Below are 27,793 nucleotides of genomic sequence, written 5' to 3' on the forward strand. Positions count from 1 at the left end.
CATCGCATTGTACGGACCCTGGTATACTCGCACATCAGGGTCCTGTAGTACCTGACTCCACCATCGGGGGGCGGTACACGTCTGGATGCTGGAAATAGGACACATTCTTACCATAGAAGAAGAAAACGATGCTACAGCTCCCTCGCCAGGTCGAGGCTCGGATGACTATCCTTGGCGGCGTAATGTGTTTTTCTGCATGGTGAGCACGGCTAGTACGCCACCTACTGGTGGGGCAGAAATTCTGTTTGCGCACGCACTCTCCACGCGCACGATGTGCGTCGGGTCTGTGTGTGCATAGGGTACACCAGGGCCTTTAGGGTGTACAGGTGATAGGGAAAGGCCCCCAATTAGCTTCTTTGCCCGGGCCCTCCCAGAATCTAGGATCACCTCTGCGTCAGTGAATAAAGTCAACATCAGCTCCAGACTAAACAAAGTGACTCGCTGCTTCACTGCTATTTCCAGCCTGCTGGTGGTGAGATAGGAAGGAAAAAGAAGGAGTTCACCAAATAAAGGAAAAAAAAGAAAAGGAACATGTTAAATGATGTTTATTCAAAAGAAGATTCTGGTGAAGAACACAGGGAAATCATTTATGTAACTTTTCCTCTCATGATAATAATCATGCTGTCGTCTCTTAGAGACCCACAAACCAGAGATTTAGACCCGTCATACTCATCATCGTCATTTTTAAACAAGCACTTTCTCACTGTGTGATTTATTTGATTTATTTTTAGTTCAGATTTGTTGATTTAAATCTGCTTATTTTATGGCTCCACTGTGATTCCAGGAAACTTAGAAGTAGTTTCAGGAGACATCTGAGGACATCTCAAGATGACAGAATGCACATTTCCAATCATTTTTCTTCCCTCTACCAAAAGACTTTGTTGGTGAAAGCACACGAGGAACAGCAGACGGGGGCCGGACGCCCCGTCCAAATGACCGACTTTAAAAAAGCTTAAATTATTTATTATGTAACACTTTTATTCATACAAAACCACAGAATATATAAAGAAAATGTCACTCTCATGCCTGGGAGTTCCACTATTGCTCCAACACATTTTGCATTAGCTGAGGAAAAATGGCATGTTAAAAAAAAGATTCAAATCAAGTGGAAGGAAAAACACGTGTTTCACACAACCTCACACTCCCTTTGTCCTGTTCTGGCTTCATAAACTATAGAGTAAAACAAAAATAAAAACAAAACACAGAACCACTAAAAGTGTCCTCCCCTATACCTTGGGCTAAAAGCTACAAACATAAATAACAAAAGCACATTTGTTTTGGCTTTTTTACATTACACAGCTTCAAGAGTCTATCCAGTGTCCACTTTTCCTTATTTGATTCAGAAGATAAAAACAAAAAATAACAACGAGAACAACATTGATGACAGTAAAGAGAGAGGACTGAGACCAGAGGGGGTGAGTGCGTGTCTGCTTGTTTCATTTCTCCGGCAGAGCTCGCTGGAGCCTCGCGTTGCCTCCCGCTGAGAGGCGCATGTAACATGTCTGTGTTCGGTCCCTCCTGCAGGGGGTGCTGTGTGCAGCTGGGTGGGTGTGAGGAGCGGCGGTGAGTCCAGGTGAGTCGACGGCGGGGTCCTTTTGTTTTTTGTTTAGTCTGTAAAGTCTCTCCTCACTGCAGGAAGGAACAGCTAGGTTTGGGAAAAGCCACGGTCATGTCACCGACAGACATCACTTACTCACACGCACACGCACACACTCACACACACAGTCAAGCTCGACTCAGACACCCCTGCTGCTTTTTAGGTGGTTCGTTCCTCGCCGTCGGTCTCCTGCTTGGTCCTGCGCAGGTTGCTCTTCATCTTGACAAACTCGGGGGTGTTTTCCTGCTCCTCCTCCATCTTGTGTTGCTCCAGCTCCAGCTGCAAATTCAAATGATTCAGAATTAATCCATTATTGTTATCACTGACTGGTCCTTTAACGCTGTAAACATACAGTATACACAGAGGTTATAAGAACGTGCAACATAGAGCGTCTTATATCACACATATAGCACAACCTAGACAAAATAACATTTAACTATATAAACACACCTGAGCAAAAACTACTAAGAATGCTTCAAATCGGATTAAATTTGTGAAATCTGGAAACACATCATTGGAGTAGAGTTGAAATGATTAACCAATTATTAATCGATTACTAAATTAATCAACAACTATTTTGATAATCGGTTTGAAGCTTTTTTTCACGATTAAAACAAGATTTCCGATTGTTTAAGCTTCTTAAATGTGAATATTTTCTTCATTTCTTCGCTCCACATAACAAAGAAATCGTTAAAGGTGAATCATTTTGGTTTGTGGACAAAACAAGACATTTGAGAACATCATCGTTTCCAGGTGTTAGGAAAAACTGAGCAACATTTGATTTTTAACATCATTTTAACTCAGATTTAAGTGAAATAAAGGTGTTGATCATTCTAGTCCCGGACGTCGTCTTGTTTTGCTGGATTTTTTTCATTATTATTTTTTACTTACTTAAATAATAATAAGTATATATTACTTTTTAATAATAATTTTTTCAGAAATACAACTTCATGTGCATAAAATAAACAAAATCCACATTGTATGATGTCTGACTGTAAACATACTGTATACTTACATAAAAATCTTAAATGGTCAGTAAATATTTTGTAATATTTTGAATATTTTCCTTGAGTCGTTCCTCAAAAATGTGAATTTTCACAGTATTTTTGAGTGAAAACTACTGCATTCAATGTGAAAATGTCATATTAAAAAGTGCATTTTTTGTGTTTTTCTGTGACAAATGAATGGAAATCTTGTCTGAGAGTGATCAGAGCTACAGTACGAGAGCGGTGAGTGACCTCAAAAGATAGAAATGGGAAAACAATAGTTGGGAATTGCTGTGTTCATATCTCTGCTGTCAATCATTTACCTGCTCTAGTTTCTGTTGTCTCTTCATGAGCTCTATCTCCAGGTCGCTCCTCTTCTTGTGCGCCTCCTGCTCCTCCTTCTGGGCCTTGAGTACTTGCTCCCTCTTCCTTTTCTCCAGCACCTTCTGGAGCTCGGGTTTATTCTGAGGAGCGAGACCCCTGTGAAGAACCAATCCCAGAAAACAGCACGTCACTCCAGAGAAGCTTCATGAGCAGCTTACAGGAACACATGCTTCTAATAGACTCCAGACTCCAGGACCCCCACCTGGTTCTGGGATCACACACACTGATCCGTTTTACTTGTTCTGGACTAAACAGGTCAGTTGTGTGTTATGGGAAATGTTCTGATTTTGGGCCAAACACAGATTGTTCTACATTTATTAATCTGCGTACACGGCGGCTGCCAGCATGTGGATCAGACTGGCGTGTGTATAGGACACTCTTTTATTCTGATCACTTTGTCCATGTAAACAAAGCCACTGGGATCCAGAGGGATTGTTATGCAACACAAAAAAAAATCTAGGAAAATCGTTGTTAAGTGTGAGCGTGGAGGCGCAAATATACCAAATGTTACGCAACGCTCCAAACTCCTCCAGATGATGACAAAGAGTGAGAAAGACGGAGGAGCGGAGGACGAACTAAGTACTTAAGACAGAGTCAGAGTCAGCTATAAAAGGCAAAAAGCAATAAAGAGTGCAGCCTGTGAAGGATCAGAGGCAGCAGTAAAGCGCAACATAAGGACAAAAAAAGAAGAAGACCAAGAGTGTCTTTGGTCTGAAACTCAATTTCAACGTCTATTATGAATTTAAAGAGCAGCTCATCGAGATCACTCAACTTCACCTTATAGTTGAGGGCTTTTACCAGCCCTCATTGCTCCCCGGGCGCTACTCAGTGTGGCAGCCCACTGCTCCTAATTCTAGGATGGGTCAAATGCAGAGAAACAATTTCCCTAAGGGGATTAATAAAAAGTATAAATCTTAAATCTTAAAAGATGAACAAGCTGCATCACACACACACAAAGAACACAGTGTGTGCCCACCTGAGTGCAGTTGAGCAACAACAACGTCTTAATTAAATTCATTATTAAGTCCAGGAGATTACATAACCAAGCCCATGGAGTTCCAAGAAGGGGGGGGGGGGGGGGGGGGAGTTGATGAACAACAGTGTTACATAAAGTCACCGCTGCTTGTCCTGCGTGTTGACAGTGAGGGTCTGAAGAAACGGGGAGGAGTTACAGCTACATCGTGTGGTCGTTTCTGAGCACAAACATAAGGGAGGAGGGTCAAGGTCAGCGAGAGCAGCGAGTCCAGGCAATAAAGCCGAACCTGCTTTCACCGTGTTCCACCGACATTAACATCCCTGACCCTCCCACTCATGACCCCTCCTACTGTGGCTGCATGCCCTCCAGCACACACAGGAATGTGGCGAACAAAGCCCACACGTCAATACCTCCATCTGCTCTAACGCTTCACCAGGGCGGGTGAGTGCCATGCCTGTGTGTGTGTGTGTGTGTGGGAAGGGTCATTACAGCTAAGGTAGCAAAGCAGTGAAAGGCCCTCAGCTATACTGGACTGTTTTGTAATCTTGATTACATAACACTGCATCCATCCACCCCATCACTCCCCACTCTCCTCCCTGTGACTAATCCACCGTGTAGGCAAACTCTCCATCCTCTCAGCACACGACAGAACAGACGGGCAGGACAGAAAACACCAGGACGTAACAGGACACGACCCATCACAACAAGACTATACAGGACACGACCCATCACAACAAGACTTTACAGGACACGAGCCAACACAACAAGACACGAGCCAACACAACAAGACACGACCCATCACAACAAGACTTTACAGGACATGACCCAACACCAACAAGACTTTACAGGACACGAGCCAACACAACAAGACTTTACAGGACACAAGCAACACAACAAGACTTTACAGGACACGACCCATCACAACAAGACTATACAGGACACGACCCATCACAACAAGACACGAGCCAACACAACAAGACTATACAGGACACGATCCATCACAACAAGACTTTACAGGACACGAGCCAACACAACAAGACTTTACAGGACACGACCCATCACAACAAGACTATACAGGACACGACCCATCACAACAAGACTTTACAGGACACAAGCCAACACAACAAGACTTTACAGGACACGACCCAGCACAACAAGACTTTACAGGACACGACACATCACAACAAGACTTTACAGGACACGACCCATCACAACAAGACTATACAGGACACGACCCATCACAACAAGACTTTACAGGACACGAGCCAACACAACAAGACTTTACAGGACACGACCCAGCACAACAAGACTTTACAGGACACGACCCAGCACAACAAGACTTTACAGGACACGAGCCAACACAACAAGACTTTACAGGACACGACCCATCACAACAAGACTTTACAGGACACGACAAGACAGGTTAATCCCTTTCAAAGTCCAGATTTATTCACTTTTTTATTTACATATTTTCACTATGTGCTACGACTGATGTATGATTTTACTGTTGTGATGTGACCTTGAATGTCATTAAAAGGCACTTTTAAATAAAATGTATTATTACTATTGTTGTTGTAAAGCCACATTTTGGAAAATAAGATCATCTCTCCTCATCATTTATTAATGCCTGGCCTGCATCGCGTCACTCTCTGGCCAGTCTCACACAGAGGGTAACTGCTGTGATGTAACAGCTGCCATCAGCGTGCGTTGTTTACGTTGCTATTTATAGCTCGGCCACAGGGCTGCAGCGTATGGAAATAGAAGATACCAATATTGAGTGTGAAAGTGATCAGGATGCAAACGGATTCATGCAATCCAGTCTAGACTAGAAGGCTGCGTGGAAATTCCCTGCTGTGTGAGCAGCCAGGTCCCTGTATATGATCTTTACATAAGCAGTTTATGACACACACTGATGAACACTAGGTTTATGTAATAGCTTCTATGAAATGTTTACATCCTGAGTTTCACATAATAAAGCTGCTGGATGTTGGAGGGAGCACTGAAGTCAGCTGCAGTCTGTGTACAGTGTGTAAACTTAAGCTGAGCTATGGTTGTAACCATTTTCTACTACTGTTCCAGTATGGAAACAGTGTGTGCGACTCCGCTCCACTAGGTGGCGATACACTCTTTTCAACCTGTCAGTATCAGATGTTTTCTGGTAGACATTGACACGATTTGTTCTGTGCATGCGTGAAGTATGACAACGTTTATCACATTTTTTGAATACACCTTTTTATGTGATCTTTGGTATTAATGGTGTAACGGAGTGGTTACATGGACGTATACTGTGCAGCTAAACACTTCATTTTCTTTACAGTCACTCAGCCAGTCTTTCATCACACTGCGTCCTTTCAACCTGGCTTTCAAAATAAGAGCCACAGAATTCGGCTTTTTACTACTTCCTGCGAGACCCTTTTGTCCCGGCCAAAGCGTCTTGACCCGCTCGGGTCGAGTTGAAACGTGAACACACGTGACTGTAGTTCAACAACATGATCAGTGGATGTTTTTGACTGTGAGAAATTATATTTCATAATGTTCCGCCTCGCTGACATGTTTCCATGTATTTTAAAAGGTCACTTTTTTACCTCCGTGTAAACCCACTGACTCACTGCACAGATAATTGTGTAAACCAATTACATGAAAGAGACAGAGCTGCTGTGAGAACTCATCCTCCATCCATCTAGAGGTTAAACTCAATCAGCCTGGATCTGGACACTGTAACCAAAACAAACACTGTCGAGATAAAAGAACAAAACAAAACCAACTGCTCCAACTTCTAGGAGAGTTCCTAGTTGAGGACAGCAGCAGCAGCCTCTTATCACTCCATAAACACATAAAACATCATCTGTCTAATCATTTGCTGCATGTGGAAAACAAAGGTCCATGTGGTTTTTATTATCGTCTCAGTTTCACTTGGATTTCCGCCATTTATTGTTGCTTTGTTTGTTTTTTTAAATCAGAAAACATATGGTTTTCAGTTGTGTGTGTTGGTTTCCTGACCTCTTCTGGTTCATGAGCAGCTCTCTGTGCAGGTCCTGGTGGTTTCGGGAAGTCTTGACCGGGTTGATCAGCTTTTTGGGTTTGATGAGCTCATCACAGTCTCCCTCCAGATAGTCTGGCTCTGCCATGACACTCCTCCCTGGTGACAGTGATAGACCAGGGTCACACGGATCTGCATCGACACACACACAAAAACACACTACTATGAGAAGGCTCGGGAATCAGGATCAGGACTCAGGAGGATAGGAATAAGACAACATGCACTATATGCAATAATGTTGAATATTCTGAACACAATAACACCTGTGGTGAATAAACAAACATTTATCAACTCATATGCAGGGGACTGGTGGGAGAGGAGGAAGAATCCAGAAGGATTAAGGAATGAGGATGAAAGAATGAGGATGATAACAAAGGAGAACTTTGATGAGGAGACGAGAGAGTTGCTGGGTGAATGTTGAGCTGCGTTGAAGAACACTGAGGAGATGAGAGGATGAGAAGAACTGTGAGAGAGAACTTTGAACTGTGGACGGCAGTGTCACACCTCAAAACTATTGGAACCATCATATCCTCCACATGAGGGTCATGGGGCCAATCCCAGCTGACACAGGGTGAAGGGTGAGGTTCACCGTGGACAGTGACACAGAGACAAACAACCATTCACTCTCACATTCACACTACGGTTTAACTAGTGTCAAATTAACCTCTGCATGTTTTCGGACTGTGGAAGGAAACTTGAGAAGGCGGCGGAAACGCACGCACAAGCGGGGAGAGAACAGGCAAACGCCACACAAAGAGAAAATGATCAAATAAAAATAGTGTTGTTTTTAAAAAAAATCTACCTTTATGGTAAGTTATTGGGCCACAAAAATCAGAATAATTATAACATTTTCACAGATGAAGATGTCTTTGCGTTATCCTCTGTATTAAATGGTCTATAAATTATGCAGCCCTTTGTACACGTCGTCCCTGCGACCTTTAACAAACTGGACGGATGGATGAGCTCAGATGTTGCTCCTGCCCAGGGACAACAGATGCAAATGAAGCCACCAAGCTGCAAATTGTCCCATCAACTAAAGTAATAATGAATAGATGCAGCAAGTAAAGACACGCAGCTGTCTATTTGGAGACATGAGTCACAGCAGGTTTTTTTCTTTCTCTCCCCTGTGTGCCTCGTGAGCATCTGAACAGTGAAGTGCAGAGTTTTTGAAAGCACTCTCTCTCTCTCTCTGTCGTGATGCAAGGACTCAGCACTGGAATTACATAATTGTTCCACGCTGACTGAATATGAGGGAACACTTCGTCCTCATCGTCAGACGGAAACAACAACAACAATGAAACGATTAATCAGAACCACATGGAAACATCCTCAATATACAAGTGTTTGAGAAGTTACGACAGAAGATACAACACACTAATGCTTTGACTAGGTCACTCATCACAAAATAACTTTTATTTCAGCTACAATCAGTGCTCATTTTTACTGCTTTGCACAGCATATGAAAGTATGTATACACATACAGAAATGTACATGCTGTACATGGACTAGAACTAGAACAGCCAAGTGATTGACTTTAACTGCAGTTACAAACACAACAACAAACACTGAGTCTCCGCCACAGAACTCACCCTGCAGATGAGGAAACACAGGGAATCTGAACATTGTCGTCATCGCTGCTGTTCTGACAGGGAGCTGGTTTTTCTTGGAACACACTCTGACAACACGCTGCCGCTCCGATTATCAGTCTGCAGTAGAGTGTCACATAAGGAGAGGTGTCGGGCACATCTGTCTGTCTGTCTGCTGAGCTGGTCGGAGTTCAAAGTCGGTTTTATAGCTCTCTCTCTGCTCCCTCTCTCTCTCTCTCTGCTCCCCCCCTCTCTCTCTCTCTCTGCTCCCTCCCACTCTCGCTCAACACACATCTCTGTGTAGAGAGGTGTTATGTAAAAATCTATGAGTCCTATGCTCATAGATTTCTTTTTTTTGTATTGACAGAAAAAATATTGTGATTTTTAATTATATCGTGACCAAGGAATCGGAATCGGATGGTGAGATTCTAAAATAACACTGGCGGCGGGTGATGGTGGGTGAGTAGTAGAGCATAGTCATTTTTCCCCTGGAAGGTTGTGGGTTCGATTCTCAGCATCAGCTAGTCTACATGTGTGACAGAAAAGTGCTGTAGAAATACTCTCAGTGTCTCATTTTGTCCACAAACCAAAATGATTCAGTTTTAATGATTTCTTTGTTATACGAAGCAAAAAAAACCCAGAAAATAATCCCATTTAAGAAGCTAAAAACTTGTTTTAATTATTAAAAAGCAATCAATAAATGTATCAATGTAGTAATCAAATAACTGTCACAGCTGCAGTGCATATATACGGTGTATGTATATATATATATATATATATAAATATGTACACACACACGTTAGGATGAAGCTCGTTTCACACTTCAGTGAATAATAAAAGATGGTTTAAGTGGAAGGTGGTTAAATATGAAGCCTCGTTTGTTGTTTTTCCCACAGTCTGAGGAATGATTCACATGATAACAAACGCTCGTGTTCTCAAATCTGCCTGTGACTTTGTGGTGTTGCCAGGTTACCAGTGTCTCTAACGCCTGAAGTGAACAGAACAATCAGTGTGTGCTTTGTTTTCCCTGAGAATCATGACACTGAATGTGCCAGACACGAGTGTGTCCTCGGCATCAAAACAACAGCACAGAGGGTCAGTGTGTAATGACGGGAACTAACCACTAGAGGTCGTCAATCTCACACTGCAGGAACTCAACCATGTCAGTTACATAACAAAGGAGCAAAAAAGGTAAACATGGTTTGTGTTGCTGCTGAAGAACAAAGACGCAGGAATGACACAAAAATACACTTGAAGAATATAATGGAAAAAATAATCAAAACATGGCTTGGATTGAATGGGTGTGTGTGCATTTCTCTTGTATATTTTAACCATATTTAAATAGAGAAAATAAATATATAGAATATATTCACATTTAAGAAGATGAAAAATAAGAAAGCTTCTTTTAATCATTAAAAAGAAAACACTTAAACAAACACTTAAATCGATGAATCACCAGTCAAATTCAAATGTTTTATTTTACTAACTTGGGAAAACAAATCTGAATTTATGGGTAGAGGTGGGCAAGATATACTGTCTAAGATCATTTCATGGTTGTTGTTTTAAAGATATGCAAATTGACATCATTGGGAATTTTAAATTAAACACCTGAATGCATGAGCAGGATTCAGTGTCACATGACCACTAGTGGGCCTATGTGCATCACATGACCCCTCACTAGCATAGCAGCCTGTAGTTCAGTTATAAGTCTTTGGATTTTTACTTGAATGTTAAAGTTTGTTTTCCTGAAACATTGTGTCCATTGATATAACCCTTTAGCAACAATTATTCACATCGCCCACCCCTAACTGTGGGTATACAAATGCAATAATTTATCCAACTCTAAACCTAAATAAGAGAAGTTAGGGTCAGATTTGAAAAGTAAAATGAACTCATGAGCGTTTTCCTCAAAATAATAATAAACTCTTACATGAGCCTCCATCGCTGGCTCTAACCTGAGGAACATGCTGTAACACAGTGACAGTGTCTGTGTGTGTGTGTGTGTGTGTGTGTGAAGGCGGTAAACGGGGTCCACACACTCACACGTGCTGAGCACATCAAAGGCAGGGTTGTGCTCATGGCGGAAGCTGGGGGGGGGAAGAGACTCACAGACTGCCAGTGTTGTCAAAGTGTCCGTTAGTTTAACACATCTGCTCAGACTTCCTCTGCGCCCCGAGGGAGAGAGGAAGTGACATAGGGAGTTCAAAAGAAACCTGCAACCTCAAATTGGCGCCCTACTTATAGTCAGTCTTAACACTGGTAGTTTGGCAGGTTTTACTTTACAATTATTCTGCTTTTGCTTTACTTAAATATATATATATATATATATATATATATATATATATATACATATATATATATATATATACACATACACACCAAGGCCACTCAGTTCCCCACAGTATCAGTACAGATCAGGGTCCAGATTTTGACTATACTACACAGTTACATAGATCTATAGGAGGTTTCCACAGTTTTCACCTCCTTTATACCCAGAAATAATAAAGTAAATAAAAAATAATAAAAGAAGCCCCAGCTCAGAAAACAACAGTGACAAAAACATGAAGAAATTGTTGTTGGCATATTTTTTGAACTTAAAACTAGCTGCATGCTAAACCAGACTATATAAACAAGATGAAAGGGGTGTTTCGCCCCCTGGTGGAGTGGAGGTGGACTTGCTTCATTCAATAAATTGATTCCCCACTAGCGCTTGTTTCACCAGTGGTTAACCACTGGTTAACTTTGCATGGAGACATACTAGCTGACTTCCGTTCCAGGAATCCGGTTTGTTTATTGGTTTTTGAGACGACACACACACACACACACACACACACGTGCTTACACATGCATTTACAGACAATGAGACTCCACAAGACCTTACAGGGTGCCTCATTTGAAGAATTCAATATGTCCGACGCTTGGTCAAAACAATGGAAAAGAAAGGAGAAAAAGTGGGTCAGACGAGAGTCCAGGAAAGTAAAAAAAGACTTTCCTCGGTTCACTCTCTTCCTGTCATCCTCATGTGACTGTGAGCTCACGTCATGGGAAATGTCACATTGTTGATCATATGATCCAATCAAAGTTAGAGAAGTAAATCCACATCCAAGCTGAAACAATGCATTTTCACTTATAAATCATGCTGAATCTGCACTGTACTTTTTACAGTAGAAAATGTTTACAAGCAGTAAGTATACTGTGTGACTGTGGCTCACTTGGCTATGAAGTGAAACTGAAACTGAAAATAAGTGGCTGTCCACATGAGAATGAGTCCAGGTGAATTATGTCCGTTTTATCCACATGGAAACTGCATTTTGTTGCAGCCTGTAACTGCTTTATCTCCATTTCTGCTTGTCCAGACTGAACTGCAGCCTTACAGTTTTCAACCTAAGTAATGTGGATGTAGCCTGTGTTAAGGTTGGACCTGTGGTGGCAGGTTGATTCAGATGTGATAATATATCCTGGAAGGGTAGAGCATCTGCACTGTGCCAAGTGGTTAATGCAGCAGCAAACTCTGTGAAAACAGCTAACACACTTGCAGACTTGCATTCATAATTACAGGCTCATTTCTCAATTTCCTACTCAGCTCAAGTCGCCATGGAGACGTGCCATCACCCTCACTTAATTTAGTGACACAGCACAATTTCCAGGATGCAGACACCTTAAGGCTTCCTGTGGGCAGCTTCAAACACGCTTAATGTTCTTTTTTGTAATATGAAAGCTTGGTGGAGTGTTATAGTGTCTCACTGTTTCTGTTTCCCTGCCTGTAGTTTTAGTTTGCTCAGCATGAAATGACAAAACAAACGTTTTTACCGACAAGAAGCATAGATGTAGTGTTTCTCTCTGAAACAGACCTACAACACTGTGAACACTGGACGTAAAGCTAGAGTTGGCAAGTCTGGAAAAGCTGGAAATACACGGCATTCTATTGGAACTCAGAACTTGGGGTTCACCGCGTTCCAGTTGAGAAGTCATAGCGCAAAGGCATCTCGGGCTAGCCACTGTTAGCAATACCAGTCGACGACAACACTTTACATTCCACCCAAAACAACCATGGGAACAGAAATACTTTGGTAGCTTTGAGCACAGATAACGTTAAAGCAGAGGAGTCCATACAACAGCGCGACTTTGAACAGTGTTGTTGTTGTTGATATGGAGACTGAATGCGACGCTGTAGCCTGCTGCATGAAATCTTTGCAGAAGAAGAGGGGAGGGGACGTAAGGGGGGAGGAGTAACCGTGATTGGATAGCGAGATAAACTAAACAAAATAGCAGCAGGTGCAACAACGGCTAATCAATGTGAACCTTTGACAGGCTTTGTAGAACAATGATCACTCCAGTTCCTTTGCAATGCAGACAATAATGTGGGGATCTACAGAACTGTCAAAGTAGCTCCTGTGTGAAAGCACCTATTATTATGGCAGGTTGGCAACCTCTTCACAAAATCATCTATGCAATAAAAAGCCCTCTGCATGATGGGGAGCACAGATGGGCAGAAAGAGTAATGTTGTTGGACATAGAGGGACACTACAGTAACTGGCCATTATCAGCACTCATCTTTTAGTTCAATGGTAAGAAGCAGACAAATAATACTATGAATTACAAAGACGTGGTTTGTTACTGGAACAGAAGTAAGAGCTAATTATGTATGTTTCCATGAACAAATGTTAAAATATGGGGAACTAAATGCTGTATAATGACAAGGTTCGGCCTTGTCGTCTTCCTGCTGCAGCCTGGATGAGACAGCAAACGTAGGCGAGGACAGAGGGCAGCTGGTGGCCTGCTTCTCCATCTGACCCCCCCCACCGCCACCACCAACACAACCCCCAGCCCTCCATCCCCCTCCATGACACAGACACAAACGCACCATCCTGGAGCTCTGCAGAGGGGCGGGGTTTGGCCGGGCAACTGTCGCGTGCTGGCTGTGAAGACACGGTGTACCACGCCCACTCCAACATCAACCGCTCTCGCTAGGATACATTTTCCACAGTATCCAGCACAATCGTGCACAGGGATCAGGTTTACAGAGGAAACTCCACAGATCAGCATTTCAGGATCCGGTTTGTCATGAACACATCAGATAAACAAGACTCAACTTGTGTGTTTTTTTACTGGTGCTTAGTGAGCAGCCTACGTGACCCAGGACAACAAACCACAACCACGTTTAGTAGATTTTCTTGATATTGGCCGCAGTTCTGAAGAACGGACAACAATTAATTGAATGAAAAATACTTAAAAATTTCTTGAAACTCAATTTGCCATCTGCTCTCTTGCTCCGATAGCTCCTCCTTGTCCCATTTACTTTGATTTCATTCGCTCTGTGTCTGTCTTTTTTTTTTTTTTTGGCTTTATCCCGTCTATTCCGCTCACAGATGGGAGGTCCACCTCTCAGGGGAAATTGCGTCATCAATAACCCTAAAGCAACCCCCACACCCCATTCTCCCTCTCACTCACACACACACTTTCCCTCCAATGCTAAGTATAATAAGACAGACTGATCTGGGTGTGCGTCTCCTTGCCTTTCTGTTAATGAAGCAGCCATTCAGCCACAACTAAAGGACGCCTTAATTAAAACACACACATAGACAGGCTTTTTACTGACAGCTGAGGGGAGTGAGGGAAAGCAGGGGGAGTGTGTGAGAGAGAGAGAGAGACAGTGAGAGGAAGAATGACAGAAAAAGTGAAAGAGAAACCGTGAGTTGGAGGCCTAGAAGTGACAATGAGCTGCACACACACGCCTGTATTCTATCATACACAAAGATGTTCTCAGAGCAAACAATAAACACACATATTTTCCTGTCATAAAACAATCTATGCAAAACTTGTTTGCTGTATGAAGGCCAAAGAAAAAACCAACAGCCAATGAGAGCAGACACAACATGAACAGCACGATCATGTTTCAATAATTCAAATGCATTCAATAGTTTTTTTGGGATCTCCAAAAAATTTTACATTTTTTTTTTCCAGCCTTTTACTTAAAGCTGCAGCATGTAACTTTTTTTGGGGGGATGTTGTTATTATTCTGCCCGTGTTTGGTTTTGGTGAACAGAAACTATTTTCATACCACGTCCTTCAACTGAAAACTGAACATCTGAGGTCTCTGTCAAGCAAAACTATCAGACCTGACTGAGGAAGTGTTTATGTGTATACCACCGGGTTTTCTTAGTGTTTTAAGTCATACAGCTCAATGTTGCTGTTGCTTCCGTCCGTCTTCACATAAAACAAATTACTATCCGTGTCCAGTGTGAGAACGTCAGCAGGCGATTTCTGCTACACTGAAAACAGAGAGGGAGAGAGAGAGACTGGTGGAGCTGATAGTATTAATCAGAATTGTGTGAAATCATTCAACAATGGTTAGAATGTAACAGACATTTAGGCCACATTTAAGTTTGTTTATCACACTTGTTGTGACAAAATAATCTACAATTCAGCAGCCAGCCACCAGAAATGGATGCTCAGCTCATTTAAAAAAAAGGTCCAGCTGAAGTATTATTAACACGTAAATACGTTTTCAATAAATACTGTTGTGATACATTTATCAAATACAGCTAATTTATAATATAAAATAGGTTCAGCAAGCCACGTTATCCAAGCCTCACAGCCACACAGGAAGTTGGGTTTGAACGATACGTATCTTTTATTAACACAAGCTACGCTTCAACCTCACCAAACCTGGTTTTACAGCCCAAATTTGCTCTTGTCGCAGTTTACATTGCGAGTTGGGTCATGGTGGTTTGGCATCTTTAAAAAGTGGGTCACTGTTTAATTAGTCGGAATTAACCCGTTTCTTTAACGTATCCGCTTTTTATTCACATGAAATTGGCATTTTTGTCAACACCACCCTTGTGTTTTCATGTACACGACCAATACACTACTGTGGGAAATCGACAATGTCAAAATAGTTTGGTCTGTCTCCCCTGGCTTTCTTCATTCCTCAGGCACAACAATCCATCTCACTTTAATTTGCATTTGCCTCAACAAAACTAAACCATGGGACGATCTGCAGAAAGACACAAAGAAAGACATCAAGTGATGGAGAAAATGGTTCCTCAGAAGTATGCTGGGGAGTTTGGGGGTTGAGGTCTGTTTTGTATTTCCTGCCTCAGAGTGGGGGTCTGGGGCAGACGCGAAGAGGAGCAGGGGAATTCTGAGGCCTCATCAAGTACTGACCTCTGCAGGCAGCCGCCCCGCTCCCACAATACTGTGATGATGATGTCACTAGGGAGAACGTGAGGGTATGGGAATGTACAATCAGAGGGCTTTTAAGGTTCATACGCACACACACGCACACACACATGCAGAAAAGGAAATGGATAACGCAACACATAAAGCATCATGTGAGTAAGACATGAGCTAAATGTGTGTTTGTGTGATGTCATTAAAGGCAGAACAGGGTGTTTCCATAGACTGTCATGACCCAGACTCATCACTACGCCTGCCAGCGATGAAAAAGAGTTCATCTGAAAAACATCTGAATTTCACTCCCTTCAACGTCCATACACTTCTCATCACTCTCACTGAAACAGCTGAAAACACTCTCCTCTTCTCTCCTGAGGACTGTATTTGATGTCATATCCTCTAGAACCACAACAATTAGTGGGAACTTTAAAATGAGGCCAGTTGTTTACTGGACACAGACTATTTGGATAAAAGGCTGAAAGGGGAGGGACTTTTATAACTCCACTTCTCAAAAAACAACAAACTTCGGTACATTCATCACTATAGGGAGCATTATAAAGGCACAACATTTGTGTTGTGATTGCATGCGGCTTTAGTTCGTCAAAAATGAGTGTCTGTCTGTCGCCGTCCCTCTTTGTGTCTGGCACCCACTGGATGACCACAACGGCTGCATTTGGTCTTTGCAAATGAGCTTGACCACTTCCACATCCAGCTTTTAAGAGTTCAACGCAGCAAGATGTTCATATATTAGGTCCGGGCAATATATCTATATTATGACACGAGACAAGATATCGTCTTACGCACGTTTCCCTCGTGGCACAGTTTGGTACAGTGTGGGACAGTAAAGCCCTGGGTCAGACATGTGTTTCCACTGAGAAAATCTTACTCACTTACTTGAAGTTTTATATTTTGTTGTGTTTTACATGTCGTTTGTGTCTTATTTAAGTGTCTTGTTAAGTCTTTTGTTATACCTTGTTATTTTATTGTGTGCCTTTAAGGCGGGAGTTGCTGCAAAATCTCATTATGTCCTTATAATAACAATAAAAAATTCTTGATCTTGAACTGGACCTTTACTCGGTAAGTCGGGTGCGCGCTGTTACCGATGACCGCATCAGCAAGACTCGTAGCGTGACATGACGACAACGAACGCGACACAACAAACGACAATACAAGAGACAACGATGGAGGACGTCCAGCAGCTTGTTTGTGTCCTGCTTTGTTTGTGGCGGCTTGTCTTAACAAGACGTTAAGACTGCGGGCACTGAAGAAACACCAGTCGCAAGGATGTGACGTTTTTCTGTCACGGTGGAGCTGCTCTAGCTTTTCCCCAAGGGAAGGCTGCTGATATAGCCCACAAATATCGAGATATTCTTTTAAAGCCATACACTAGTTTATGTGCCTTGACAGGATCAGATGAACAAGCCGCTGTTTAAAATAAACAAGTGGAGTAATAAACATAAATCACATATGTCGTGCTGAAACTGGACATGTGTGAACTCTCACGTACGCTTCGATGGCGGTGTGTGTTCCGCACTGATGTGCAGTTTTGTAGCCGTGCGTCGTGAGCCCCCGGGCGGAGGCAGATTACAGAATGAATGGGATGGATTGAAAAAGGCCCAGACACCTCTTTGAGTCATGCTACGGGAATGTGATGAACCTGCACAATGATTCTTGCTTTGGGCAGACTACAGCATAGTACACATGTAGGGGCACGGGCGCGCACACACACACACACACACACACACACACAGGCACCTATAATAATACAGCTTTGATATAAAATAGTTTGTTGTCCTCTTAAGGCAGTTCTTTCTCAGGCTATGTGTAGCTGCATCCTTCAAGAGGGAATATATTTAGTGATAAGGAACACACACAGAACACAAACTTGCACTAAAGTCTGCACTACAGACGCTCGTTTTCCTGCTCACTTTGTGGCTGTTTGTCTCTCACGTCAAGCTTTGTATGAGAATAGACTGCGGGTGTTTGCCTGGACTGGATATTTACACTGATCGCAAGGGAGTGTGGTTTTTCTGTCACTCAATCAGCTGACCGTACCATACCATTTAACTCTGGTACCCCTAACGAAGGGTGCCAAAAATGGAACAGCTGGGGCTGGTCATTTTGGTACTATTCCTAAAAGGAAATGTATTGTACCAAACAGAACTGTTCCACGGCTCCTGACTCTCTTACTTTATTTTCAACCTATTCAACCTGAGCCGTCACTCAGACGTGCTGATTCCTAATCTAGTCCATTCTGGACACTCCCAATGAAACCTTACCCCGGAGGAGGGAACGAAGGAACGTATACAACTGAACGTATACATATATATGTATGCAATAGTAATTCGACTCCCTACCGGATTATGTAGGCGTGTTTATCCGACTACGATGTTTACATGCATTTTAAAAGTGCAGTTTTAGTTGGACAAATTATGTGTTGTGCTACTTTCGTGCTCATGCACGAATCTGGGTGTGGGCCTGGGACGTTTTGCCAAATGTTTGTGTGTCCTGAGTGCTCCGACGTTTGAGGAGCTCTGGTTCAGGTTATAACACGCCGTTGAGTGACGACACAAACATTTGGATTGCAGAGACGTCTCTTTTAAAAAGTGCAAATCAAAGTGCTGAAGCAAACCAAAATTCTGAACACCTGTTCAGGGTGACTTGTGGTGGGGGCAATGTGGGGTCACACCTGTCAGTCAAACACAAAAGGCTGGTGTATACTCTCTCACAGCTGACACTGACACATGGTCCTGTATGTGTATGTATAGATCTTAAGAGAACAGTTGGCACTGACTGAGAGAGTTGAACCGCGCACACACACACACGTATAGAATCTCCAGACAGTCCTGCCATGCAGACATTAAGTAAGAAGACAAATTACACACAGACCCAGGACATGCATGTTTCATGTGGCTCCTCCCCAGTGACATGTAAACATATGAGTACAGTATATGCTGTACTCTCCACAGACACACACACAGACACACACGTCATCCTTTTAAATGCAGCAATATCAGTCTCTTTGGTGGCGTAAAAGCTATATCGTAAAAAAAGCCACAGTCTCTTAGTCTGTAAGTGTCAAGAGCTATTGGGTGGGTGGGTGGATGAAGGGGGGGGGGGGGGGGTCTTTGTTATGGCTCTGCTGTCTGTTCCAGTTCCAGATACAAAGCCGTGTGCTTCACTGATGTGTTCCCCTGCATGTGGCTAGAGACCCGCCCCCTCCTCGCTGTCTACTGGCTAAGCCCAGCTTCGAGCTCAAATCCCATTGGCTGTGAAGGATTCCTGGGGAGGACTGAGGAGGTTCTCCTTTGTTTACATGGTAGCAGAGAAAACCCCCAATAACAAATGCTACCTAGGCTAAAGAGACAATCGAGAGTGAGTGAGAGAAACACACACGAGTGGAAGCACACACACACACACACACACACACACACACACACACAAACGGACAGATAATGAGGTAACCAGGTGTCCAAAAACAGGCCAAATGAGGATTCTTTTTATCCTCAAATGCTTTATGCTCGACATGACACAAAATATACACTGGGTGCATATTTTTAGTCAGGATAGTAGGCAATCATAATCATGTGGTTTCATTGCACGATGGAAGTTTCCAAAAGCAGTATGGGTACATGTTCTGGGAGCACCGTCAACTTCAGGCTGGAACAGAGACCAGAGACTCTGTTCTTCTTCAGTGGACACACACATTTAAAGGTGGGAATCTTTAGGTACCTCATGATTCGAACATGATCATGAGCGATTATATAATTAAATCTTTTAAAAAAACGTTGTATTTTAAACATCCTTCATTAAACACTCAGTTGTATTTACTTTCATTGACGTCTATCAATATAAAATTGTGTATGGGAAGCTGCAGATGAATTGCCCTTCTGGGAGCTATAAAGTTTTCTGAATCACATGTTTCACTGGAAAACAAAGAAAGAAAAATCTAAATCCTTATATGGCAACAGAGTTTGTGATGAGCTTCATGTTTTCTCAGTTTTGTGGAAGATTGCCCGTTGTGTTGCTCGTACTTCATACAAGTGTGATGTTTATCCAGTTTATTGGTTAAGGCGTATTGTAATATTTGTCAAAATATAATTTTAGAAAAATTATCATTTCTCTCAGATCTGCACAAATATAATTATTAAATGTATTTTTCGAATGAAAATGATGTAACGATTATATTCCCTCTGATATCGCAAATTATATCGCAATCGCAATTATTGTCGCAATTCTATATTTACTCAAAATCGTTCAGAACAGTCTTAAAATGCTTGATTTCATTTGCAGATTAAGGCCTTTTCATAATAGTTTGAGAGAATCGCGATGCATGGGAAACTAGATTATTTCTCCCACCTCCATTCCTGTTTGCATCACATATCTTGATAAAGATTTAAAAAGAACGTAATCCAATTCGTGCGTCTCAGTCAGACTCGCTATCTCTGTATACTTCAACCTAACAAGCTGCAAGGAGGAAGGCATTTAGAGTCTGTGTGTGTGTCATCCACCCTACACAGAGTGGTCAGCGCCGTAATGGTACTTTATTGTGATTGAAGCTCCAGCATTACAGCAGGAAAATCAATGGGCTTCATTGAGAGTCCCTTAAGGTGTGTCTGTGTTTGTTTTAGTCTTTTTTGGTAAGCATCCATATATTTATACATCTTATCTCTCTAAATCAACACTGAGCCGTTAGGCAACTCAAACAGTACGGAAGTCAGGCCTCTGCACGTCTGACTCCATTCTTCATCCCACAAAAACCCCATTACACTGTAGCTCTCTCTCTCTCTCGCTCAATATCAAGAAACTCAATACCTGAAATGTGACATCATAAAGTGAAAACCATGGTAACAAAACCACAACACAATGGAAACAAACTTCTGCGCACTGTCGTTTTATCCTGTGATTGCATCACTCGTGTTTGCGTTGCATCACAAGATTAGAGTCTAATAAGATTAGAGAAAATGACAAGACTGATTGTAAAAACAAAGCAGCGATCCAACACATTTTTGTTAAAGCGTGTAAACAAAAGCCCAGCTTTCCTCTTAAGGTTATGATTTTATTTCATAAACATCCACTTATTTGTTATTATGTGACTGGAGGGCTGGGAAACTATAGCGGTGTCTCTATTATCCTTGATTCGATTCTGATTTTAAGCTCACGATTCAATTTGATTCTCAATTTTTTTTTGCTCTCTTTCAGCGCAGATGGGTCTGCCATTTGTAGACTTGTCTAGTTTAGTCTAGGATCACTGTTTTTCTTGTCATGATAACTTTCATTTCATTTAATTTCCTTTTCGAATGTCTACATGGTGTCATGAGTGATAAAATGTCTATCATTTGTTTGCGATGTACCACATTTAAATGATTTATTAACAATATGAATGTAACAATATCCAGTAAATGCTTAAAAGCTAAAGTTTTCCACCACTGAATAAGGTCTGATGCTACAAACATCCAATGAGGACGGTGTTGCCTGTGTTGTCGTAGTTACGTCTACGTAACTAAGCTATGCTACACATGCATAACATAGCTTACATCGGAACTCAAAGCTGGGAGTGATGCCAACGCATTCCAGAGAGGGGCCAGAAAAAGCCATGGATGCAAATGTTTCCTGGGCTAACCATTGTTAACAATACCAGCCCAAACCAACCTCTACACGGTATTTCGCACACAAACAGCGTAGCAACATGTCTACGGATAGAAAATTGCGCCGTACTACATACGACTGTGAAAGAAATACGAACAAGTGCTGTTAATGCTAAAAAAAGCAGTGTTTGTTTCGAGGTAGCCAAACTCGAGCTATGTGAAAGCTGAGTTCAAGATGGACCTGTGACCCGTGAGTTCCCCATTATGACAGGAATAAGGGTAATGTGAACTTAAATTAACTGGCCAATGAAGAAGTGAAAAGAAACTCCAAATCCTAAGTTAGAAAGATATTGTGACGAATCATTATGATTATCGTTCAACATGTCAATAATCACAGAATGAGTGAGTAGTTGTTGTGGGACAGTGATCGCATATACTATTGTGATGCTAATGCCTCCCACAGAAACCTTACTCTTTACTCACATGGCTAATTATAGGGAATGGACTTTAAAAAACCTTTGCTGCAAAGACAGTTTTGACCAGGAATGAACAGTATGTGAGTGAAGCACTCGTAACAATGACTCACACACATGCAGGTCTTAAGGATCAGTGCATTTCTGCTGAGTAATGGCGATTTTGTGACCACAGACAGACAAAACAGCAGGGCTGTAGAAGATAATACAGTCCACCCAGTGTGGGCTGCCACTTACACCCTCCTGGACACACACCCAGTCCTGACCCAAATACCTTGATTTACTTGAGGTCAGAACGAGTCCTTGACATGGACTCGGCTTCTAAAACGATACAGGTAAAAAAAACAAAAAAACAAAACAACCACCAGAACCACTAATGGACGTGCTGTTATAAAAATGGAAACTCAAGACATTTCATTCACATATTTAAATTCCTTTGAGTGCGATAATAATGGAGCAGAGAGCATTTCTCTCACACACACACACACACACACACTTAGTGACAGCATCAGCCCTTACGGGAAACAGAAGACAGCATGAGACTGAGTAAGAGGAACAGGAGGGAGAAAAAGAGAGGAGGGAAGGAGGGGGTTCAAAGATCAGAAAACAGATGTAAATCATTTTGCAAACTCCGCTCCAAATGACTAACACATGTGCAAGAAACTTTCCCCTCCCACCCCACACACACACACACACACACACACACGAAAGATCTGCACCGTACCATAAAACATACTCATTTGGGCCACCTGCTTTAGTCGCTTCTCTCACTTGATAAACCAGACTAAAGCTCGGGACACGCAGTCCTGACAGTCGGCTGATGGCAAATGACAGTGAGCAACTGTGATGGAGCCTCAGACTGACATGTGTTGCACTGATACACACCTAACGGTCTACAGCTGAGGAGCAGGGCTGCCGCGATAATCACGGGAAAAAAATATTGCGATATGAACAAGAATATTGCAGAGGAGGACGAGATACTGCACTATCACACGTCGGCACATTAAGACTGGTTCAGTCAATGGTCACTGCAACGGTGGATCAGTGGTAGAGCAAATTGTCTTTCAACTGGAAGGCTGTGAAGTTTGATTGGCAGCTATGTTAGTCTATGTGCCTGTGTCCTTAGACTTAACCCCGCGGTGCTCCAGACGGCTGGGCTGGCAGCGTGTGAATGGGTATGAATAATGTGTATATTTACTACAACACCCATACGCACAAGCAACTGGCACATACATGACTTTCCTTACCAACAGGTGGCAGTATTCTGTTTCATCATTACAAAAGGGAAGCCGTAAGACCTGTTTGTTATGAACTTCAGCATTTATCATGACAGACGGACTCATGATAGCACGACAACTTCAATTTAAACAGTGCCTGTGAAGATGATGTTGGAACTCATGTGTAGCATTCAGGAGAGTTTGTTGGAAATGAACCCATGAGTGTGTTTGTATGAAAACACACTCATGGGTTCATTGTTTTAAAAAGTCGCTTGCTTTAGGTAAGGGCCTTGAATGAGAATGACTCCTCCCACATGAAATCTCATGCATAAACCAATGATGAACGTGGTGAAAACAGCACAGAGTGGGAGAATTGAAAGTTGTGAATGTTTACATTCTTTCTGGTGTGTGAAGGCCACTGCAGTTCCCAGGCACACTTGGGAAAGGAGAAGCGAGCACAGGACAGTCTCAGCATTGGACGTCACTAGTTCTTACACACTGGATCTTTAAGTATGGAAGAAGGTTCATAGGGCCCTTTGGTGTGCGCCCTCTCGGTGACTATAGTCCTTTTTGCTTAATCATTTTCTGATTTCATCAACTGTCACCAACAGATGGTGACACTGATTCAACATGCTGAAGTCACAAGGGTTGATTAAGCTGCACACATCACGGACAGTCATGCACCATCTGATGACCCACCATTGGGGAGTGGTGTATCCCTCCCAGTGTGTCCACAACAGAAACACACACACACACACACACACACTGTTTAATGTCTTGTTAAAGTTTGACAGAAAGAATAGGTCACAACGATACGTACCACTGTGGTTATGGTATGTTAGATTTGAGACTGATAAACCAGTTGCAACATCATACAGAACACACACACACACACAGTCTAGTTTCCATCACTTCAGAGGACATTACATTGACTTACACTCATTTACTCTAACCTTAAGTATAACTACTACTGGCCTAACCCTAATCCTACATGTCTTCAACTTAAAATGTAATAATTTACATTATGGAAACTTGCTTTTTGTCCCCATTCTGTGACTGTGTAAACAGATTCAGGAGTAATACCTGGAACACAAGCCTCGTGACAGTTAGTGGAGTACGTGTGCCTGATGACAGCTCTGACTGGAGCCATGTGCTTGGACACAGAGTCATTGCTGTGCTATTTCTCGCTCACACACACACAGCTCATTCATAACGTATGGTCCTCTCTCATGCTGTTTGCCTCCTCGAGGGTAGAGATGACATTATTACTTGTGAACATTTCGCAAAAACAAAGCAGCATTTTGTTTAAATCCACGAAAGACAAATGTGTGACTGTGTACATCTTAAATGCGTGTAATGTCACTTATCTAAAACAAGGACCGAGATACAGTAAAGGGATAAACAACACTAGTTGTTCTACTATTCTTCGCAAAAAAAAAAAAATAAAGTGTAAAGTGTCAGTGAACGCACCACCGGTACAAAGTGAACGCATCCTAACTGTCCCAGTCTTGGCTGCTGCACAACAAGCACAACGTGTTATGTTCCTTCACGGTGCTCTCGCTACAGTCATGCGTACAACAACAAAAGGAGACAATGAAACAAGAGTTTGTGTCCTGCAATCTCATCACCTCTCTCTTTCTCTTTCCCCCTCTTTCTTTCTCTCTGTCCTCGGTCTTTTCTCTCCTCCGAACCCCGCTGGTTCTTCAGTGGACGGGGTCAGGCTCAGTTCAATGAAACGTGCTGCTGCTTTTGTTAGTGCGCTCGTGAAACACGTACAAAAAGCAACCCCGGACACGGACACACACGAACCCACACACACCTACCTCAAAGTCGACTTCTCCAGCTGAACTTGTTTAATTCTTCCGTGGACGCCGGGCTTCAGGCCACATCAGCGCGTCTCTGTGTCACTTGTCTCGGTTAAGGTGTGTCTGAGCGACTCCCCGCTTTTTGGAAACTGTTCAACACGAGCTCCACACACACACACACACACACTCAGACGGGACCCATAGAAAATGTAAATTTAAGATGGGTGGGAGGGTTGGAGTGACGTCACGGGACGGGCTCCGCCTCCTCTTTCTTCATCCGTGCCCACTGAAGTGGACGAGTAGTAGTGGGGAGTCCTCGCGCTCAGGGCGGGGCGTGGTTTATGTGGGTGGATGGAGAGCTCACGAGAAGCCACAAACATGTTTAAAGATTTAAAAAAGAAAAAAGAAAAAAAGGCATAGTACGAAAAACGTTTGAATTCATAGAGATCATAAGGAAAAATATTAGGGCCACATGTAATAAAAAATGAAAGAAAGAAATAATAAAATCATGAATTCAGAGATTAAAGTCAGAATTCTTCTTTAATCTCTGGATTCATGCTGTTTTTTTTTTTTACATGTGGCCCTCAAAATAAAAAAATAAAAAACAGGATTCTGACTTTTTCTCAGAATTTTGAGTCTTAGGTTTAAAAAATTTATAATAAAAATGTGCCAATAATCCTGGGCTATATGTAAAAGTAAAAATAAAAAAATACAATACATGTTTGTTTGTTTTTTTAACTTTTGTTTCCAAAACAATTTAACAAGTAGCATTAATCCTCTTTGGTACGTCTGATATGTCTCAACAGTATCAACCATATCAAACTATCATAAAATAATAACACCAATACATTTGATGTATAAGGCACTTTACATTAACACAATGTCAAAGTGGTGTTAAGGTAATAGGAGCATCAAAATTCAAATTCAAAAAAACTGATGAAAACTGAGATAAGACACGATATTAAAACAGCTGCTAAGAAAATAGTTTTAAAATAAAAAAAATACTCAATATATGTACATAAAAATGTGTAACAAATGTGAAAGAAATTCATTTTTAAATCGATTACATAAATTCACACATTTAAGCTACATTAAATTACTTGGAGATTTGTTCATGTATGTATATTCTCGATATACTGATGCTGTGCATTTTCCTACACTCCTTTCTTGGGTTATGTTATGAACTCTGAGATCTAGTGAAAGAATCATTAGCATTTTCTTGCTCATATCATTTGACCATTGGTTACCATTGACTGAAATCAATCAACATGAAGCCTGTTGTCAATGCAGATTGAATTTCCTGAGCATTCTTCATGTTAAAGTGTAATCTGCTTACTGATGAAGTTCTGTCTGATCTACTTATCTGTCATCCTCCTTCTGCTCCATCGGCTCACCCAAACCCCTATAGGTTCATCGCTGTCTGTGGGTTAATGTTGTCTTGCTTAGTTCAGGGGTTTACATACATACAGGATTTTCTTTTCTTCTTTCTTCATTCTTTGTCACTGGGTTTGACCTCTGTTGGGTAAGCAGGCTTTACTGGAAGTGACAGAAAAGGCCAGAGAAAGTCCCTCTGGTCTGGTTATAAATCTAAACATGTGTGAACGAGGGGGAGGGGAGGGGAGTCGTCTGAGAAGTAATACATTCCTGGAGACCTTCTCATAATTTAGCAGAGGGGTGAGTAAGAGTGTTGAGCTGAACAATAGGATGAGTCATGACAGGGGTCTCCTCTGACAGAGGAGACAATCAGGGCTCCTGCCAAGCAGGAAACAGATGTGTACAACACCCAGTGTGTGTGTGTGTGTGTGGGTGGGTGTGTGCTGCATGTGATGTTGTAACAAGTTTGTCATGCTCAGAGCCAACAAACCGACATACCTGACATTTTCTTTCTCATACGCTGTGTTTACATGTGCAAAATGTCTTCATTCTGAAAAGATTGGTTTGGATTCAAACCAGCAGTCCTCATGGAGAGTTTGGGTTTAAGATTTGAATTGTGGTTAGGTTAAGGTAAGGGTTAGACATTAAGTTGTTATGGTTTGGGGATAAAAATGGGAAAAATACATACATCCACATACATAGATTTTTCCTAAAAGTGCTGACATGTGAGTCTTAAGGTCTTCAAGATCAGAAACAGTAGCTCTGTTAACTTGTGCAAAAAGTCTTCATTCTGAATGTGCTGCATCGGATCAGTTTTACAGGACACATTTTTATTCCGACCACACTTTGATTCTGATTGCCTTTGTCAATGTAAACATTGCTATTGTGACTTTTGCGTTTGGTCAAACTTTAACAGGAAGTTAAACAAACTGACTGTAGAGGGTTGAAGTTCAGGTGTGTGTTTATGTGTTTTTTACATTTGTCCACACACGCACACACACAGTACTTTTATTTTTAGTACTTTTTTACTTTTATGAAGAAAAAGACTTAGTTAATGTTATCAATGTCAGTCTGACTAAAGCCAGACTTTTGAAATACATGTTTGTCAAACTGAAATTGTAATCAATTGAATTTCTTACTTCATTTTCTTACTTTTTCATGTACAGTACATGTTGAGTCAGATTCAAGCTAGCCTAGGTGCTCTGCACATTCCACAGTTCTCACCCTGAGGCTTTGACCCAGAAATAGAAGAAGATGGTGGGACTCAGAAGAAGACGACAGTGACACAAACATGGAGAAATCCAGATTCTTATTCTCTGTCAGCTTAAAGAATAAACTATTTTTCAAGTGATGCTCGACATGGTACCAATTAGCTGCCAGCTAAAGTTTTGGTCTGTGACATGATAGGAAAACAACTGGAAAACGCCTAATATTAAAGGCCACATAGACCGGAAGCTCCAATTAACGCTACGTTTGTGTGTGTGTATCTGTGTCATTACCTTGTTTATGAAACCCTAAAGTTTGAGAACAAACAGTTCAGCCACTGCTGAGAAAATAGTGTTGTATTGTTTTCCTGGGCTCTGCGAAGCGG

General features: G+C 41.9%; 1 protein-coding gene across 6 annotated transcripts; it reads right to left on the bottom strand.

Annotated features, from left to right (window-relative positions):
• Positions 1-530: 530 nt before the first annotated feature.
• On the bottom strand, positions 531-27,793 carry fam107b (family with sequence similarity 107 member B). 6 transcript variants are annotated; one of them, XM_058645657.1, is made up of 4 exons: positions 27,702-27,793; positions 6,944-7,115; positions 2,907-3,063; positions 531-1,876 (listed from the first exon to the last, which is right to left on the bottom strand). In XM_058645657.1, exons 2-4 carry the CDS (start codon positions 7,069-7,071, stop codon positions 1,757-1,759), a joined length of 405 nt encoding a protein of 134 aa, XP_058501640.1. In that variant the 5' UTR covers positions 7,072-7,115; positions 27,702-27,793; the 3' UTR covers positions 531-1,756. The 6 variants fall into 6 exon arrangements, with proteins under 6 accessions (XP_058501640.1, XP_058501641.1, XP_058501638.1 ...); XM_058645658.1 differs by lacking the exon at positions 27,702-27,793 and adding an exon at positions 24,847-25,015 and having other exon boundaries at positions 6,944-7,082; XM_058645655.1 differs by lacking the exon at positions 27,702-27,793 and adding an exon at positions 24,847-25,015.

Source organism: Solea solea, chromosome 12, assembly GCF_958295425.1.
Source record: "Solea solea chromosome 12, fSolSol10.1, whole genome shotgun sequence".
NCBI lineage: Eukaryota > Metazoa > Chordata > Actinopteri > Pleuronectiformes > Soleidae > Solea > Solea solea.

What these genes read in the sequence shown, in the direction of transcription:
- fam107b (XM_058645653.1), bottom strand. Translation starts at nt 8,615, where the DNA reads ATGACGACAATGTTCAGATTCCCTGTGTTTCCTCATCTGCAGG. An exon ending in TGTGTTTCCTCATCTGCAGG is followed by an intron (nt 7,116 to 8,572) that starts GTGAGTTCTGTG and finishes GTGTCGATGCAG; the next exon opens with ATCCGTGTGACCCTGGTCTA. An exon ending in CTGCTCATGAACCAGAAGAG is followed by an intron (nt 3,064 to 6,943) that starts GTCAGGAAACCA and finishes GGTTCTTCACAG; the next exon opens with GGGTCTCGCTCCTCAGAATA.